Genomic DNA, 19097 nt, shown 5'->3' with positions numbered 1-19097 from the left:
AGACTCCATAGTGAATCCCAGGTCAGCCTGGGCCAGAGTGAGACTCTACCTCGGAAAAAAAACAAGAAGGAAAAGAAAAAAGAAGCACCCTGACCTACTCTAAGGTTTTATTCAATGGGGAGGAAGGGGGTGCACAGAATTACCAATCTCAGGGGTATCCACCAGTGAGGAGGAAGATGAGGAGGAAGAGGAACAGGAAGAGATGGAGGGTGGGGTGGGGGGTCCAGGGGTTGGCGCTCGAAGCCCCAGTTGCTCCAGCACCTCGGAGTGGTCCCCAGGGTGGACGTAGTCGAAGACGCTGCTGCCCGTCAGCTCCACCTGCCCGTGATGGAGAGGAATGCAGAAGGGTGAGGCGCAGGCTCCAACCTTGGCCTGCCCAGGGTCAGCTCGGGTGTGCGCGCCTGCATGCTGGTGTGCTTCACACCACCAGTCTCCTGGGGTTATTTTGTTTGTTTTTGAGACAGGCAGGGCCTTACTGTAGCCCCGACTAACCCAGAACTCGCTGTATAGTTGAGCCTCCACGCTTGGCATCAGTCCTGTGCTTTTCAGTAGAAGCTTTCCAATTTTTCCCCAAGGTAGGGTCTCATTTTAGCCCAGGCTGATCTGGAATTCACTATGTAGTCTCAGGGTGGCCTGGAGCTCACTGCGATCCACCTACCTCTGCCTCCCAAGTGCTTGGAATTAAAGGCGTGCGCCACCACACCCAGCCTATCTTTCCTTTCTTTTCTTTTAGAGAGAGCAAATGGGCGAGTGAGTGAGAGAGAGAACTGGCACGCCAGGGCCTCAGCCACTGAGAACAAACTCCAGGCATTTGCGCCACCTAGTGCGCATGTGTGACCTTACTCTCGCACCACCTTTGAGAGTCTGGCTTATGTGGGCTCTGGAGAGAGACTGAACATGAGTCTGTAGGCTTCACAGGCAAGTGCCTTAACCACTAAGCCATCTTTCCAGCCCCTGTTTTCTTTTTCTTATTTTAATTTATTTATTTGAGAAAGAGAGAAATAGATAAAGAGAGGGGGAGAGAGAGAAAAAAAAAAAAGGAGAATGTGTGCCAAGACACTGCAAACAAACTCCAGATGCATGCACCATTCTATGCATCTGGCTTTACGTGGGTACTGGAGAATCAAACCTGGGGCATTAGGCTTTGCAAGCAAGCACCTTAACCACTGAGCCAACTCTCCAGCCACACCCCCTATTGTTTTTGAGACAAGGTCTCATGTGGCCTGGGTCTCATCACCTTGCTTACATGTACCCAGTGCCTCCAGCCACTGCAGAGGAACTCCAGATGCATGCAGCATCTTGTGCATCTGGCTTATGTGGGTACTGAGGAATCAAACATGGTTCCTTAGGCTTTGCAGCCAAGCGCCTTATTGGGTGAGTCATCTCTCCAGCCCTATATTTTTAGTTATTTATTTATTTTTGTTTTTTGAGGTAGGGTCTCACTCTAGTTCAGGCTGATTTGGAATTCCCTATGTAGCCACGAATGCACGGGAGTCCTCCCACCTATACCTCCCAAGTGCTGAGATTAAAGGCGTGCACTACAACGCTCAGCTTTACATTTTATTTTTACCTAACTTTTATTTTTATTTTTGAGAGAGACTGGCAGGTAGAGAAAGAGCGAATGGTATGCCAGGGCCTCTAGGTGCTGCAAACAAATCCCAGATGCATGTGCCACCTTGTGCAGATGTCTTACGTGGGTTCTGAGATGCTAGGCCATATCTCCAGACTCATTTTTAAAATTATTATTATTATTATTTTAGTTTTTTTTTAATAAATTTTTTATTTATTTATTTGAGAGCGACAGACACAGAGAGAAAGACAGATAGAGGGAGAGAGAGAGAATGGGCGCGCCAGGGCTTCCAGCCTCTGCAAACGAACTCCAGACGCGTGCGCCCCCTTGTGCATCTGGCTAACGTGGGACCTGGGGAACCGAGCCTCGAACCGGGATCCTTAGGCTTCACAGGCAAGCGCTTAACCGCTAAGCCATCTCTCCAGCCCTATTATTTTAGTTTTTAAAGGTAGAGTCTCTCTCTATTCCAGGCTGACCTGGAGTTCACTATGTAGTCTCAGGGTGGCCTCAAATTTATGGTGACCCTCCTACCTCTGCCTCCCAAGTGCTGGGATTAAAGGCATGGGCCACCACACCCGCGCAACCTGTTACTTTAATTGCCTTCTTCCACCAGGAAGATGAGCTGCTGTGAGGAGGTTGTGCCATGGTCTAAGGAACACATTTTGGGGAGCACAGATGATTTTTTCTTCCATGCTGGTATTAGTGATGCCAGCAGGAAGCCAAGACATGAATGGGGGCGGGTGGTGGAGATGGCCCGCTGGGTGATGATGGCCTACCTGTGAGAGACCCAGGTAGATGGAGACTGTCTCTGAGATGTAGAGGAATTTTCCTTCCTGGTTTAAGGCAAACACGAAACCGTCCAGGGACTGGAGTCCGCAGAAATGAGGCGATTGTAGGAGACCCCCGCCAGCCGGAGGGAAGGAAGAGAGGTACAGATCTCTGATTGGGGACAGGGGCTTCGGTGGCCTTGGGGAAGGCAGCGGGAGGGGGAAGCCAGCATGCGACCAGGCGACAGTGCCGTTCCTCGATCCCGCCACCAGGTGGCAGAAGGCGCAGCAGGCCGGGAAGACGGCTCACCTGCAGGATGTGACCTCCCAGGTGCTGCTCGAAGAGCTCGGAGACCAGCGCCACGGGGCCCCGGAGGCCTGGAGCTGGGAACAGAGAAAGATGCGGTACAATAGGGCCTATTGGTCCGGCCAAACGAGCCAGACACCACAAGGAAGCCATTCTACAAGCCCCCGACAACCACCTTGGACAATCAGAACATCCTCCACAATGGCTGGACCCCTGTGGCGGAGCTGGGTGGGGCTAAGACACCTTGCCAAGCAGGTATGCAGCGGGATTCCGTCAAATCTCCATTCCTTTTTTTTTTAAAATAGTTTTTGCTGTTGTTTTTTAAATTTTATTATTTATTTATTTAATAGAGAAAGAAAGAGAGAGAATGGGTGTGCCAGGGCCTCCAGCGATTGCAAATGAACTCTAGACGCGAGTGCCCCCTTGTGCATCTGGCTTTCGTGGGTCCTGGGGAATCGAACCTGGGTCCTTCGGCTTTGCAGACAAATGCCTTAACCGCTAAGACATCCCTCCAGCCCTCTCCATTCCTATTTGTTTGTTGGCCTTTGTGGGTTTTCAAGGTAGGGTCTCACTCTAGTACAGGCTGACCTGGAACTCACTATGTAGTCTCAAGGTGGCCTCAAACTCACAGCGATCCTCCTACCTCTGCCTCCCAGCTGCTGGGATTAAAGGCCTGCACCACCACGCCTGGTTCCATTCCTTCATTCTCTCAAAAGTTCCCCCAGGGCTGGAGAGATGGCTTAGCCATTAGGGTGCTTGCCTGTACAGCCAAAGAACCTAAGTTCGATTCCCCAGGACAGGTGTAAACCAGCTGCACAAGGTTATGCAAGCGTCTGGAGTTTGTTTGCAGTGGCTGAAGGTCCTGGCGCATTCATTCTCTCTGTCTCCCTCTCTCTCTCTCTCAAATAAATAAATATGTTTTTTAAAAGCGCTCCCAAATAACTGCTATCACCAGGTTCTGTAGGGGGCAATGTGGGGGACACAAGAGGTGGCCAGGATGGCAGAGTATGTCCTCAGTGGACCACAGCGGGCAGGGTAGATGATCAAACAAGAAATTAAGGTGAATAGGAGGACTTAGTGGTGCAGCCTGGTAATCAGGGCTCCTTGGGAGGCGGAGGCAGGAACAACACTATTTTAAGACCATCATAGGGCTGGAGAGATGGCTTAGCGGTTAAGCGCTTGCCTGTGAAGCCTAAGGACCCCGGTTCGAGGCTCAGTTCCCCAGGTCCCACGTTAGCCAGATGCACAAGGGGGCGCACGCGTCTGGAGTTCGTTTGCAGAGGCTGGAAGCCCTGGCGCGCCCATTCTCTCTCTCTCCCTCTATCTGTCTTTCTCTCTGTGTCTGTCGCTCTCAAATAAATAAATAAAAAATTAAAAAAAAAAAGAGGCCCAGTCTGAATGTGAGCCTATTTAGAAAAAAAAAGACCATCATAGACAGCACTGAGTTCAAGATTGGCCTGGAAAACCAAGTGAGAACTTCCTTTTCTCTCTTCATTACAGGGGATGGAACTTGTATATGCCAGCAAGCACTCTACCGCTAAGCCATGCTCCCAGCCCCTCACTGTGGACTCTAGACAAGTGCTCTGCCTCTGAACCACGACCCCAGCCCCTCACTGTGGGTTCTAGACAAGTGCTCTACCTCTGAGCCACGTCCCCAGCCCCTCACTGTAGATCCTAGACAAGTGCTCTACCTCTGAGCCACGCCCCCAGCCCCTCACTGTGGATCCTAGACAAGTGCTCTACCTCTGAGCCATGCCCCCAGCCCCTCACTGTGGATCCTAGACAAGTGCTCTACCTCTGAGCCACGCCCCCAGCCCCTCACTGTGGATCCTAGACAAGTGCTCTACCTCTGAGCCATGCCCCCAGCCCCTCACTGTGGATCCTAGACAAGTGCTCTACCTCTGAGCCACGCCCCCAGCCCCTCACTGTGGATCCTAGACAAGTGCTCTACCTCTGAGCCACGCCCCCAGCCCCTCACTGTGGATCTAGACAAGTGCTCTACCTCTGAGCCACGCCCCCAGCCCCTCACTGTGGATCTAGACAAGTGCTCTACCTCTGAGCCACGCCCCCAGCCCCTCACTGTGGATCCTAGACAAGTGCTCTACCTCTGAGCCATGGCCCCAGCCCCTCACTGTGGATCCTAGACAAGTGCTCTACCTCTGAGCCACGCCCCCAGCCCCTCACTGTGGATCTAGACAAGTGCTCTACCTCTGAGCCACGCCCCCGGCCCCTCACTGTGGATCCTAGACAAGTGCTCTACCTCTGAGCCATGCCCCCAGCCCCTCACTGTGGACTCTAGACAAGTGCTCTGCCTCTGAACCACGCCCCCAGCCCCTCACTGTGGACTCTAGACAAGTGCTCTACCTCTGAGCCACGCCTCCAGCCCCTCACTGTGGATCCTAGACAAGTGCTCTACCTCTGAGCCACACCCCCAGCCCCTCACTGTGGACTCTAGACAAGTGCTCTACCTCTGAACCACGCCCCCAGCACCTCACTGTGGATCCTAGACAAGTGCTCTACCTCTGAGCCACGCCCCCAGCCCCTCACTGTGGGTTCTAGACAAGTGCTCTACCTCTGAGCCACGCCCCCAGCCCCTCACTGTGGTTCTAGACAAGTGCTCTACCTCTGAGCCACGCCCCCAGCCCCTCACTGTGGGATCTAGACAAGTGCTCTACCTCTGAGCCACGCCCCCAGCCCCTCACTGTGGGATCTAGACAAGCCAGTCTACTGCTCAATATTTATAGCCCCTTGCTCTTTAGCTCAGACTGACCTTGAACTCACTCTGTAGTCCTAGGCTGGCATGTAAGTCCTTATTTTCCTGCCTTTGCCTCTCAAATGCTGGCATTACAAGTGTATGGTCATACACACCCAGCTTTGAGATTTCTCAGAGGCATACTGGGTTGACAGAGTCTCACTTAAGTGAGACAGAAAATTTAAGAGGTACCCTAAAAACTCAGTCATGAAGATGAACAACTGTTTTTGTTTTTGTTTTTTTTTTTGAGGTAGGATCTCACTCTAGCTCAGGCTGACATGGAATCCACTCTGTAGTCATAGGCTGGCATTGAACTCACAGAGATCCCCTTACCTCAGTCTCCTGAATGCTGGGATTAAAGGCTTGAGGCACTATGTGTGGCTTAGTGCTCTCTTTGTTAGTTTGCTTGTTTTGGTTTTTGAAGTAGGGTCTTGCTATAGCCCAGGCTGACTTGGCATTCACTATGTAGTCTCTCAAGGTGTCCTACAACTCACAAACCCACAGTGATCCTCCTACCTCTGCCTCCCGAGTGCTGGGATTAGAGGCATGCTCCACTACACCTGGCTTCATTTACTTAAAAAAAAAAAGTATTTTATTTATTTATTTGACAGAGAGAAAGAGAGGAGGAAAGAGAGAGAGAGAATGGGTGCGCCAGGGCTCCAGCCACTGCAAATGAACTCCAGATGTGTGCCCCCTTGTGCATCTGCCTTACATGGGTCCTGGGGAATTGAACCTGGGTTCTTTGGCTTGGTAGACAAATACCTTAACTACTAAGCTATCCCTCCAGCCCTATATATATTATTAATAACTTCCATGGTTGTAAACAATATCCCATGGTAATGCCCTCCCTCCCCCCACTTTCCCCTTTGAAACTCCACTCTCCATCATATCCCTTCCCCCTCTCAATCAGTCTCTCTTTTATTTTGATGTCATGATTTTTTCCTCCTATCATGATGATCTTGTGTAGGTAGTGTCAGGCACTGTGAGGTCAAAGACATATATTTATTTATACTGGGCATGGTGGTGCATGCCTTTAATCCCAGCACTTGGGAGGTATAGGTAGGAGGGTTGCCCTGAGAATTTAAGGTCACCTTGAGACTACATAGTGAATTCCATGTCAGCCTATGCTTGATTGACACCTTTAAAAATAGGGGGGAGGGACCAGGAATAGATGGTAAAATCCTATTGCTGAAGACTCCACATACTTGGGCTGAAAGGCCACTGAGAAATCCTGCTGGAACTGAGCTGATAACCTCCTCCATGTTGACCAGCTGACAGAAAGCTAGAAGAAGCCATTCTGCATGCAGTTCAATGGGAGAAGGAGAAATCACCAGTGAAGATACTCAGCAGTGGATAGTGCAAGCCTTATATATGGCCAGCCAGGCTAAAGGAACCAATGGGGGCAATAGTGGCACGTCTGTCATGGTGGAAACCAACTGCCCTCTAATGGGACTGGAGGCCCGCTCCATGGGAGGGAATACATCCCTGATACTGAAAACTTAAAACAGGGGTAGTTATGAGCCCTAGGGGTGTAACGTCTGCTGATGTCTGGCTAAATGTATATACTATGCTTATTAAACTGACCAGTAAGCACCTCTCTTAATGTTCATACCCTTATATTAATGCTGCCCTCACTTTGGTAGAGAACCTTCTCTTTTCAGATGGCAGTGACCTTGGGATGACTCAGAAGGCATCATGGTGCTGGAAAGAAGTGACAGGAGTGCTCAGCACTGTAATATCTCTATCACGTGAACCTTCCAAGTCTCAGGGCCCATTGCAGAAGAGGTGGTGGAAAGAATGTAAGAGCCCAAAGTAAGAGCAGGACTCCTTACAATGTGCTCTCTCCAGACACAAAATGGCCTGGATATCCATGACCTCACAGTGCCTGACACTACTACACAAGACCATCATAAGAGGAGGACAAGATCATGACATCAAAAGAAAAGAGACAGTTATTGAGAGGGGGAGAATGGAGTTTCAAAGGGGAAAGTAGGGGGAGGGAGGGTATTACCATGGGATTTTTTTTATAATCATAGAAGTTGTTAATAAAAAATATCGGGGGGGGGGGCTGGATAGATGGCTTAGCGGTTAAGCACTTGCCTGTGAAGCCTAAGGACCCCAGTTCTTGGCTCAATTCCCCAGGACCCACGTTAGCCAGATGCACAAAGGGGCACATGCATCTGGAGTTCCTCAGCAGTGGCTGGAGGCCCTGGTGCGCCCATTCTCTCTCTCTCTCTCTGCCTCTTTTTCTTTGTCTGTTGTTCTCAAATAAGTAAATAAAAAATAAACAAAAAAAAAATTTTGAAAAATATGGGGTGATGGCTTAGCTGTTAAAGGCATTTGCTTGCAAAGCCTGCCAGTCCGGGTTTTTTTCCTCTGTGCCCAAGTAAAGCTAGATACACAAGGTGGTGCCTGCATCTGGAGTTTGCTGCAGTGGAAAGAGGTCCCGGTGTGCCCCTTTCTGTCTGTCTCTGTCTGTCTTTCTTCTTGCAAACACACAAATAAATATGCTTTTACACTTTTTTTTTTTTTTTTTTTTTTTAGGTAGGGTCTCACTGTAGCCTAGGCTGACCTGGAATTTACTATGTATTCTCAGGCTGACCCCAAACTCACGGCGATTCTCCTACTTCTGCTTCCCGAGAGCTGGGATTACAGGCGTGAGAAAACCACCATGACTCCCTAGCTTTTTTTTTTTTTAATTTAAGAGATAGGTACAGAGGTATAAATAGAGAGAAACTGAGGCATATGAAAGGAAGATGAAGACAAAGACAGGGAGAAGCTGGGTGTGGTCAGCTGGGCTACAGTGAGACCCTACCTCACAACCCATTCCCTCAAAAAAAAAAAAAAAATGCGAGGAGACTGAAAGAGAGGGGGAGGGAATATAATAAAGTGTGGACCTGTGATGGGAAAGTGGGGGGAGGGAATTATCACGGCTTATTGTCTATAATTATGGAAGTTGTCAATAATAAAAAAAATATTTAAATGCTAAAGGCATTGCCAAGCATGGTGGTGCACGCCTTTAATCCCAGCACTGGGGAGGCAGAAGTAGGAGGATCACTGTGAGTTCAAGGCCACCCTGAGACTACATAGTGAATTCCAGGTCAGCCTGGAGGAGAGTGAAACAATACCTCGAAAAACTAATAAACAAAAAATATACATATTAATGCTAATCTCACTTTTGGTTAAAGAAGCTTCTTTTTTTCAGATGGCAGTGACTTTGGAATGACTCAGAAGGCACCATGGTGCTGAGAAGAAGTGACAGAGGAGTGCTCAGCACTGAGACATCTCTATCTCTATCACACCTTCCAAGGCTCAGGGTCCATTGCGGAAGAGGTGGTGGAAAGAATGTAAGAGCCAAAGGAAGGGTAGGACTCCTTACAATGTGCTCCCCCCAGACACAAAATGGCTTGGATATCCATGACGTCACAGTGCCTGACACTACCTACACAAGACCATCAGAATAGGAGGAAAAGATGATGACATCAACATAAAAGAGAGACTGATTGAGAGGGGGAGGGGAAATGATGGAGAGTGGAGTTTCAAAGGGAAAATGAGGGGAGTGAGGGGAGGGAGGGAATTACCATGGGATATTGTTTGCAGTTATGGAAGTTGTCAGTAAAAAATTAAAATTAAAAAAAAAAAGCTCAAGACAGGGAGAGAGACTCAATTTCACACAGGGACCTTTAGCCACTGAACCATCTCCCCAGCCCAAGAAGCACAATTTCAGAGGGAAACAGAAATGGAGCACTAGATAGTCCCTGAGCCACAGGCTAGGTGACCGGGGCCCGGACCTCCATCCTGGGTGTTGGCAAAGACTCTAGTGTCCTGGACACTGTCCCTACCCAGGCCCTTGGGCGGCCCTGGCCCTATGGTAGGCAACTCTGTTAAGGAGCTTTAGGCACTTGCGGGGGTGGGAGGGGAAGGGGGCAGGAAACACACTCAGGAACCTTGGGGTCTCCACGAGCCTGCTTGCTGAGGGTTCAGGTGTGACTCCATCCTCTCTGTGCATCAGTTTCCTCCTTTTCACGTGATTTTGTGAGGAGCTGGGCAGCTAGACTGTTCAGCACGCAGTCAGTTTGACAAAGGACATATGTTTAGGAAGCCACAGCCCTGCCCCTCGCAACGTGATGGCTCCCTGGCCACGCGGGACCCCTCCCACATGGGACTACTGTTCCTCCCTGCCGGAACCTCCAGGAACAATAAGTGGAGGGGGGGTGATGGGAACCCCTCCCCTGGAGACACAGCTCCAAGCAGCCCTGTGACAGGCGGGAACAATGCTGCCTGCTAATTGTTGCAATTTTCCCCTGTCATTTTTTGCTAATTCCTTCATTTTCCCTCTCTCAGGAGCAGCCCAGGTCAGACTGAGCTCCTACAATTATCAGTGCTAATGGGTGTGTGGGGATGGGGGTACGGGTGGGGGGAGACCTGTGGTCCTACCCCAGGCGCATGTCCTGTCCCCTGGGATGGGGACCCCCAGGCTCTACCTAGAATCACTGACTGTTGACTTAGCAGCCCTAGTTTTTGCTTTTCCAAACCTGGAGGGGACCTTATTAGCTCCCACCACCCACAGCTGTCCTTGTCTGTCCCCCAAATTCAACAAGTGTTTCTTCACTACCCCTTCAATTCCAAAGCCCCAAACATCACTCATTCATTTAAGAAGCTCCGCCGAGCCCATACCCAGAGAGGTGTAGGAATCCAAGATGGGGTGCTTGTGGGAGGCAGAGAGAAAAACTGAAGAAACCCAAGGGTACTGAGAGACTAGACTGAGCCAGCTGTCATAGCCCTTGATCCCAGCACTCGGGAGGCAGAGGTCGGAGGATCGCTGTGAGTTCGAGGCCAGTTGGGGACTACAGAGTGAATTCCAGGTCAGCCTGGGCTAGAGTGAGACCCTACCTCAAAAAGAGAGAGAGAGATAGATAACAGCTGCTGGTGTCTGGCTAAATGTATACACTATGCTCACCAAACTGCCCAGTATGCACTTCTCTTAGTGTTCATGCATACATACTTTTTTCGAGGTAGGGTCTCAATCTAGCTCAGGCTGACCTGGAATTCACTATGTAGTCTCAGGGTAGCCTCGAACTCATGGCAATCCTCCTACCTCTGCCTCCCGAGTGCTGGGATCAAAGGTGTGTGCCACCATGCCCGGCTTCATACCCATATATTAACGCTACTCTCACTTTTGCTTAGAAAAGCTTCTCTTTTCAGGTGGCAGTGACCTTGGGATGACTCAGAAGGCATCATGGTGCTGAGCAGAAGTGACAGAGGAGTGCTCAGCACTGAAACATCTCTATCACACCTTCTAAGGCTCAGGGTCCATTGCGGACGAGGTGGTGGAAAGAATGTAAGAGCCAAAGGAAGGGTAGGACTCCTCACAATGTGCTCCCCCCAGACACATAATGGCCTGGATATCCATGACCTCACTGTGCCTGACACTACTTACACAAGACCCTCATAATAGGAGGAAAAGATGATGACATCAAAATAAAAGAGACTGGGGTTGGAGAGATAGCTTAGAGGTTAAGCGCTTGCCTGTGAAGCCTAAGGAACTCGGTTCGAGACTCAATTCCCCAGTACCCACATAAGCCAGATGCACAAGGGGGCGCATGTGTCTGGAATTCTTTTGCAGTGGCTCGAGGCCCTGATGCACTCATTCTCTCTCTCTCTCTGTTGCTTTCATATAAATAAATTAAAATAAATAAATAAATTAAAAAATAAATAAAAGAGAGTGATTGAGAGGGGGAACGGATATGATGGAGAGTGGATTTGTGAAGAGGAAAGTGAGGGGGAGGGAATTATCATGGGTTATTGTCTATAACTTTGGAAGTTGTCAATAATAAGACATTAAAAAATTAAGAGAGAGAAAGAAAAGGTGGAGAGATGTCTCAATAGTTAAGGTGTTTGCAATGTCTAAGGACCCAGGATCAGTTCCCCAGCCTCCACATAAAGCCAGATCCACAAGGTGGTACACGTGTCTGGAGTTTGTTTGCGGTGGCTGGAGGTCCTGGTGTGCCCATTTTCTCTCTCTCTCTCTGCTTGCAAATAAATAATTTTTTAAAAATCACTTTAAATTGAGCATGGTGATGCACACCTTTAATCCCAACACTCAGGAGGCAGAGGTAGGAGATCTCTGGGAATTCAAGGCCAGAGTGAATGCCATGTCAGCATGGGCTGGAGTGAGATCATACCTTTTGAAAACAAACAAACAAACAAAAGAATGGAGAATGCTCACTGAACATGAACTCTCTCTTCTATTATCTCATCTATTATCCCACTGTGCAAATGAACGCCCAGAGGGAGAGGCAGACACATCCAGGGTAAGACCTCGAAGCTCCACAGCAAGCCAAGCATGGGGCTGGAGGGACTGAAGCCACTCTTCCCGCTCCCTGTATGACCTTTTGTTTCTTTGTTTTGTTTTTGTTTTATTCGAGGTAGGGTCTCACTCTAGCCCAGGCTGACCTGGAATTCACGATGTAGCTGTAGCCTCAGGCTGGCCTCGAACTCACTGCGGACCTCCTACCTCTGCCTCCCGAGTGCTGGGATCAAAGGCGCGCGCCACCACGCCCGGCTGCTGGGTGCCCTTCTGCGGACAGTTCCATCACTCTGGGCCTCTGTCTTCCACGTCTGTAAGATGGGTCTCACACCAGGGCCTCCCTCCCAACGCGGGGGCGTTACTCTGTACAGGCAGAGTGTCTGCTTCGGGGTTCTCTTTTGAAACCATCCCCCATTCCTTCCCGCTCCGGGTTGGTTATGGCACCCAGGTGGGCAGTCACCCTCAGCGCTGCGACCTCAGGGAGGTCCAGTCCCTGGGGAGCCTGGGAATGCTCCTCGAGGTAATTGGGGGGCTGGATGCGGCACTCTCAGCCCCCCATTTCCTCTCCCCAGGGCTCGGGGACAATAGACAAGATGTTTATCCCCCGCCTGCACACATGTTGTTCGCTGTAATGACAGTAATCAACGCGCTAATGCCGCATTCTCTCAGCCAGTCAATTCGCCTTAATTACCGCCTGGGAAGCCGGATTATTTAAATTTAAATGGTGATTTATTGTGGGCTTAATCAATGCTATTTTTTTCTCCTCCCCTGGGACCAGCTCCCCCTAAGCCCACCCTAGAGGCACCCCATCTCCTGAGCAGGCAGCCTGGCCCTTGGGGGCGCTTAGGGCACCCAGTCAATTTCATCAGATGACCACCTTTCCCGGCTGGTGGTGACGCTGAGGCAGAGTAATGCTGACAGCGGGCGCCTCCAAGTACCACTAATCAAAACCGGGAAGTAAGCATTAGGACTTGGGGGCTGGAGAGATGGCTTAGTGGTTAAGGCGCTTGCCTGTGAAGCCCAAGGACCCAGGTTCGATTCTCCAGATCCCACGTAAGCCAGATGCATAAGGGGGCACACGCAGCTGGAGTCCTTTTGCAGTGGCTAGAGGCCCTGGCATGCCCATTCTCTCTGTCTCTAATAAATACATAAAAATAAATCTTTAAAGCCGGGCTTGGTGGCGCACGCCTTTAACCCCAGCACCTGGGAGGCAGAGATAGGTGGATCTCCATGGGTTCGAGGACACCTGAAACTACATAGTTAATTCCAGGTCAGCCTGGACCAGAGAGAGACCCTACCTCAAAAAACCAAAATAAATAAAATAATAAATAAATATAAAGAAAAAAAAAAAAGAATTGGGACTTGGGCTGGTGAGATGGCTCCGTGGTTAAGCACTTGACTACAAAGCAGAATAAACTGAGTTCCATTTGCAAGAACCCAGGCAAAGCCATGTGCACAGTGATGGCATGCATCCTGGCACAGTCTCTCTCTTTCTCTCTCTGCTTACAAATAAATAAATAAAAATATACTTGAAAAAAGAGGTACAAGGATCACCATTATAAATACATATTTGGTTTTTCAAGGCAGGGTTTCACTCTAGCCAGACTGCCCTGGAACTCACTCTGTAGTCCCAAACTCCTGGCAATCCTCCTACCTCGCCCTTCTAGGCACTGGGATGAAAGGACACCGTCAGGCCTGCTGCTATTTTTCTTCTGCTACTATTTTTACTATTATTTATTTATTTATTAAATATTTTTTAATTTTTTATTTATTTGACAGAGAGAAAGAGGGAGAGAGAGAGAGTGTGTATGAACACACCAGGGCCTCCAGCCACTGCAAACAAACTCCAGACATGTGCTGCACCTTGTGCATCTGGCTTATGTGGGTCTTGGGGAATTGAACCTGGGTCCTTTGGCTTTGCAGGCAAATGCCTTAACTGCTAAGCCATCCCCTCCAGCCCTATTTTTAAAAATATAATTATAATATATTAACAATTATAATTGTAATAATTATTATTATTGGTTTTATGAAGTAGGGACTCACTTGAACCCAGGCTGACCTGGAATTCATTATGTAGTCTCAGGGTGGCCTCAAACTCACAGCGATCCTCCTACCTCTGCTTCTCAAGTGCTGAGATTAAAAATAATTTTGTTTTATATATTTGCAAGAAAGAGATGGGGAGAAAGAGACAGACACAGAGAGTACGGGCACACCGAGGTCTCCTGCCACTGTCAATGAACTCCATGCGCCACTTTGTGTATCTGGCCTTATTTGGGTACTGAGGAATTGAATCAGGGCTGTCAGACTTTTCAAGCAAGCACCTTTAACCACTGAGCCATCTTTCCAGTCCCTATTTTTATTTATTATTATCATTATTATTGTTTTTTTGAGGTAGGGTCTCACTCCAGCCCAAGCTGAACTGGAATTCACTATGTAGTCTCAGGGTGGCCTCGAACTCATGGTGATCCTCCTACCTTTGCTTCCCAAGTGCTGGCATTAAAGGCGTGTGCCACACCTGCCTGGGTTAAGGCTTTTGCCTGCAAAGCCTAACAATGAAAATTCTGTTTCCCAGTACCCACATAAAGCCAGATGTACAAAGGACATCTCCTCTGCTTACAAATAAATATATAATTATAAATAAATATTTTAAAAATTAAAGCAGAAGAGACGGCTAAGTGGTTAAGGCCTTTGACTCAGAAGCCTAAAGACCCAGGCTTGATTCCTCAGTACTCACGTAAGCCAAATTCACAAGATGGCTAGAGATCCTGCCATGCCCATTCTCTCTCTCTCCTTTCTCATAAATAAATAAAATATTTGTAAAAATTATTTGTTTATTTGCAAGGAAAGAGAGACACACATAGAAAGAGAGAGAGAATGGGCACGCCAGGGCCTCCTGCCACTGCAAATCAACTCCAGATGCATGTGCCACTTTGTGCATATGGCTTTACATGGGTACTGGGGAATTGAACCCCAGGCCAGTAGGCTTTGCAAGCAAGTACCTTTAACTATTGAGTCAGTTCTGCTGTGGTTTCTTTTCTGGTAATAATGATTCAGCCCCCCCTCTAATAATCAAAGCCTTAGGGGAGGGGCTCAAGAAACCAAGAAGCTATTGGCAGTTAACAGTTCCTGTGGGGAGGGAAGGCATTTTCTTTTCTTTTTTTCTTTGAAGCAGGGTCTCACTCTAGCCAAGGCTGCCCTGGAACTCACTCCATAGCCCAGGCTGGCCTCAAACTCAGTCATCCTTTTATCCAGCCTCCTAAATGCTAGGATGATAGTCATGATTCATCACATCTGGCAGACAGGCTTTTTTTTTTTTTTTTTTCTTTTTCCCCAGTGGCATAGAGCCAGTGTTAGATAGTCCATGTTCCAACTCCTTGCCTTGCCTCAGGTTCATTCCGCAGGACCCATATAAACCAGATGCACATGGTGGCACATGCGTCTGGAGTTTGTTCACAGTCACTAGAGGCCCTGGTGTGCCCATTCTCACTCTCTATTTCTATCTCTAATAAATAAATACAATTTTAAAAGAAGTTTTTAGCTGGGTGTGGTGGTGCATGCCTTTAGTCCCAGCACTAGGGAGGCAGAGGTAGGAGGATCGCCATGAATTTAAGACCACCCTGAGACTACATAGTGAACTCCAGGTCAGCCTGGGCTGAAGTGAGACTCTACCTCAAAAAAGAAAAAAAAAATCTTTAAAAAGGGCTGGAGAGGTGGCTGAGCAGTTAAGGTGCTTGCCTTCAAAGTCTGAGGACTCAGGTTCAATTCCCCAGTATCCACACAAGCCAGATGCACAAGGAGCCACATGCATCTGCAGAGTTTGTTTGCATTGGCTAGAGGCCCTGATGCACCTATTCTATCTCTCTCTCTCTCAAATAAATAAATAAGTAAAATATTTTTTAAAAGCCTTACCTATGCTCATGCAAGCAGCCCTAATTAAATTCAGTGAAGTGGATCACAAAAATCAAAAATAAAGAGACATAAACTGGGCATGGTGGTGCACACCTTTAATCCCAGCACTCGGGAGGCAGAGGTAGGGATATTGGCATGAGTTCGAGGCCACCCTGAGACTCCATAGTGAACTCCAGGTCAGCCTGGGCTACAGTGAGACCTTACCTTGGAAAAAAAAAAAAAGACATGAAAGTGGATGAGGACTACCTGTAAAGAAGGAGAGGTTCAGCTTGAAAGGGAAAGGGATAAGAGCAAGACTCTACTTTAAAAAATACTTAAACAACAAAACAAAACAAAGCAAAAACAACAACAAAAAACAGCTAGCCACTGTGAGACTACATAGTAAATTCCAGGTGAGCCTGAAAGACAGTGAGACCCTACCTTAAAATAAATAAAAATGAAAAAAAAAAAAAAAAAAAGAGGTGTTGGGGATTTGTCTTTGGAAGAATCCTTTCCTAGCAAGCACCCTGAGTTCCATCTTCAGCATCAAAAACAAACAAAAATAAGAGGCCTTCCAGGTAGCTAGGCCCTAAAGGAACAGTGACTAGAAATGACCCATCACATAGCGTGGGTCACACATAAACCAAGACCCCTTCCCCACCCGGAGAAAGAGATCCTCACTAGGGAGCATAAATCACATTTGCCCACCTCTCCTACCTCAGTCATGGTCACAGATTAACCAGGTCAGCTTCCCCTCCCTGTCAGACCTCCCCTCCCTGAAAAACTTCAAGGAATAGCTCTGCTTTTCCTACGGGCTGGGGGCTGAAGCCTCGGCCTTAGACCTGTGCTGTAAGACAGACCAGCGTTGTTATAATAAAACCTTTTGCTGAGAGTGGTGTCTAACGCATTTAATCCCAGCACTTGGGAGGCAGAGGTAGGAGGATCGCCGTGAGTTCGAGGCCACCCTGAGACTCCATAGTGAATTCCAGGTCAGCCTGGGCTATAGTGAGACCCTACCTCAAAAATAAAAAACAAAAAAACCCTTTCACCTAAAAGTCAATCCATCTCCATTTCTCTCTCTCCCTTCCCCAACCTAACAACAATACAAACAGCACAGTAATAATACCAACAACAGGTCTTTCCTAGTGATCCGACAGGGAAGAAAAATTTGCCAGTTTCTTGTGCCCACGTCAGATTAATAAATTGAGGCCTGGGGAGCTGAAGTCACCAGATAAGGACCCACATAAGGTCCCCGGTGGTAGGTGAGGCTGAGCTGACAGCTCGGATCTTGGCTTGGTTGGCCCGAGACCCCGGAGGCCCGCCGACGCACTCACCTAGGCCAGCCGGCGGCCCCACAGCTCGCAGTCCCCAGGGTGGCGCCCCCAGCGCGGCGAAGCGGCGCAGGCGGAGGTAAGTGACACTGAGACGCACGATGGACGCCTTGTCCAGCTGGCTGGAGATGGCACCGGGCAGCGGGAGCAACTTGGAAAGCTCAAAGAACTCCAGGTTTTCCTTCCCGCGCCGGGAGCGCGCGGCGTTCCGAGACTTCTCTTTGCGCTGGGCCTGCAGGCTGGGCGGGCGGCGCGGAGGAGGCGTCGGCGAGGGGCTGAGCGGGACCCCGACGCAGGGTGCTCGCCCTGCAGAGACTAAGAACTCCAGGGAGGTCGTGGGGCATTCACCTCCTCCCGGGAGGTGCGGCAGATCTGAAATGCTAATTCTCTAGCCCGGCTGGCCTCGGGCACCGAATAGAATATTTATTTGGTTTTATTTCTTGTGGCTGGGGGAATAAAACCCAGGGCCTCCAGCGTGCTAGGTAGGCGCGGCGCCACGGGGCTGCATCTCCAGACCTCTTGTTTGTTTGTTGCCCAGGCTGACCTGGAATTCGCACTGTAGGCAGGCTCAGGCTGGCCTCGAACTCACGGAGGTCCTCCTACCTCCCCGTCCTCGGTGCTGTGCGCCACCACGCCCGACTCTCCTTTCACTTTTAATTTTGAGCCAGAGTCTCACGCATTTGCCCAGACTGGCTTTGAACTCCCTCCGTAGCCTAAGCAGGCCTTGAACTTAACATCTGTCTGCCTCAGCCTCCACTGTAGCTGGGGTTCCAGGCCTGCGTGGGGACTAGATACCAACCGCGCGGGAACAAGGCAGGGAGACAAAGTCCAGCCTCAGTGGCAGGTGCCAACAAGTGTGAGGATAGAGAAAGGCCAGTGAAGCCAGGCGTGGTGGCGCACGCCTTCAATCCCAGCACTCGGGAGGCAGAGGTAGGAGGATCGCCGTGAGTTCGAGGTCACGCTGAGACTATGTAGAGAATTTCAGGTCAGCCTGGGCTAGAGCGAGACCCTACCTCGAAAAACCAAATCAAGGAGTTCAGTGATGGCCTCGGGGGTGCCTGGGGGGGGAGGGGGCCCATGAGTGTGGAGGGGTGTTGGGGTTGCTCACCAGGGACCCGGAGGGGCCTTGACCATCAGCCCAGGCAGAAAGTCCCATGGGACGCCGGCACCGCGGCCTCCGGCGCCGCTCGGGGGACACGAGGAGGTCGCCATCTCGGACTGGGGGACCCGCGTCTGCTGCAGCGGGGAGAGGTGGAGGAGCAGGAGAGGTGCCCGCGTGGTGACTCAGTTTCCCCTTCCCAAGGGCCCCTCGCAGCCGTGTCCAGAGCCGGTCCGTGGGTGGCGGGGGTTTGTGGGTGGCGGTGGCGCTCCGGGTGAGGACGTGCCCCGCCGCCGCCGCCGCCGCCTCCCCCGCGCCGCCCGCCCGCGCCCGCTCCGCATACCAATGGGCGCACGCGGCGCGCATACGGATCGGACCGGCCCGCGCGCTGCGTGCCAAGCATGCCCAAGCTGCGCTGTGTGTATGGGGGGGGCCGGGCCAGACGTGCCCACGGCCCCAGCCCCCTCACTACAGTCATCCCCCAGCTCCCCACTGCCCCCGATTTGCGATGCACCCATTTCCCAGGCCACCTCCCCCTTCCCGGGGCTCAGCAAGCAGGGGGGGGGGAACCCCGCCCCAGGTCCGCGCCACCTGTCCCAGGGCACCGCAACTTCCTACCTGACCCCCAGGGTGGACGCGACACTTGGGGCCCAGGGGTCTCCTGTGGCGTTCGCGTCCCCCTCCCTCCCCCTAGAGCCAGGGACGTGTCCATCTGATGGACGCGACACTTGGGGCCCAGTTGTCCCCTGTGGCGTTCACGTCCTCCCTCCCTTTCCCTAGAGCCAGGGACGTGTCCATCTGATGGACGCGACACTTGGGGCCCACGTGTCCCTTGTGGCGTCCACATCCCTCCCTCCCCCTAGAACCAGGGACGTGTCCATCTTCCGCTATGAGATGCGTCCAGGCCGGCTCTGTCCCCGGTACCTGGGTTGCCCCTCCCCAGAAGATGCCCAGACGTCTAGACCCCGACCCTGTGTGTGTCTCCAGGACCCCCAAAGAAACGAGTATCCCCTTGTTCCGAACCCCGGAGTACGGGCGTCGCGAGGTCACGGTCTCCCGGACCCCGGACTCCC

The 19097-nt window shown here is 50.5% G+C and overlaps 1 protein-coding gene across 2 annotated transcripts in view; it reads right to left on the bottom strand.

The window, feature by feature from the left end:
* Positions 1-18305, bottom strand: part of Npas1 (neuronal PAS domain protein 1) — a 30569-nt gene extending 12264 nt beyond the window's left edge. For both annotated transcript variants that reach the window (XM_004672623.2, XM_045133213.1), the window contains exons 1-5: positions 18034-18305; positions 16929-17164; positions 2648-2721; positions 2347-2436; positions 144-318 (exon numbers count right to left, since the gene is read on the bottom strand). In XM_004672623.2, the coding sequence (XP_004672680.1) occupies positions 144-318; positions 2347-2436; positions 2648-2721; positions 16929-17164; positions 18034-18137 (679 nt within the window). In that variant the 5' untranslated portion in view covers positions 18138-18305. The remainder of the gene's footprint in view (positions 1-143; positions 319-2346; positions 2437-2647; positions 2722-16928; positions 17165-18033) is intronic.
* Positions 18306-19097: the final 792 nt, after the last annotated feature.

This window comes from Jaculus jaculus, chromosome 14 (genome assembly GCF_020740685.1).
Source record: "Jaculus jaculus isolate mJacJac1 chromosome 14, mJacJac1.mat.Y.cur, whole genome shotgun sequence".
Taxonomy (NCBI): domain Eukaryota; kingdom Metazoa; phylum Chordata; class Mammalia; order Rodentia; family Dipodidae; genus Jaculus; species Jaculus jaculus.
The sequence above is the reverse complement of the archived record's forward strand: the minus strand, read 5'-3'. Positions and strand labels throughout refer to the sequence as shown.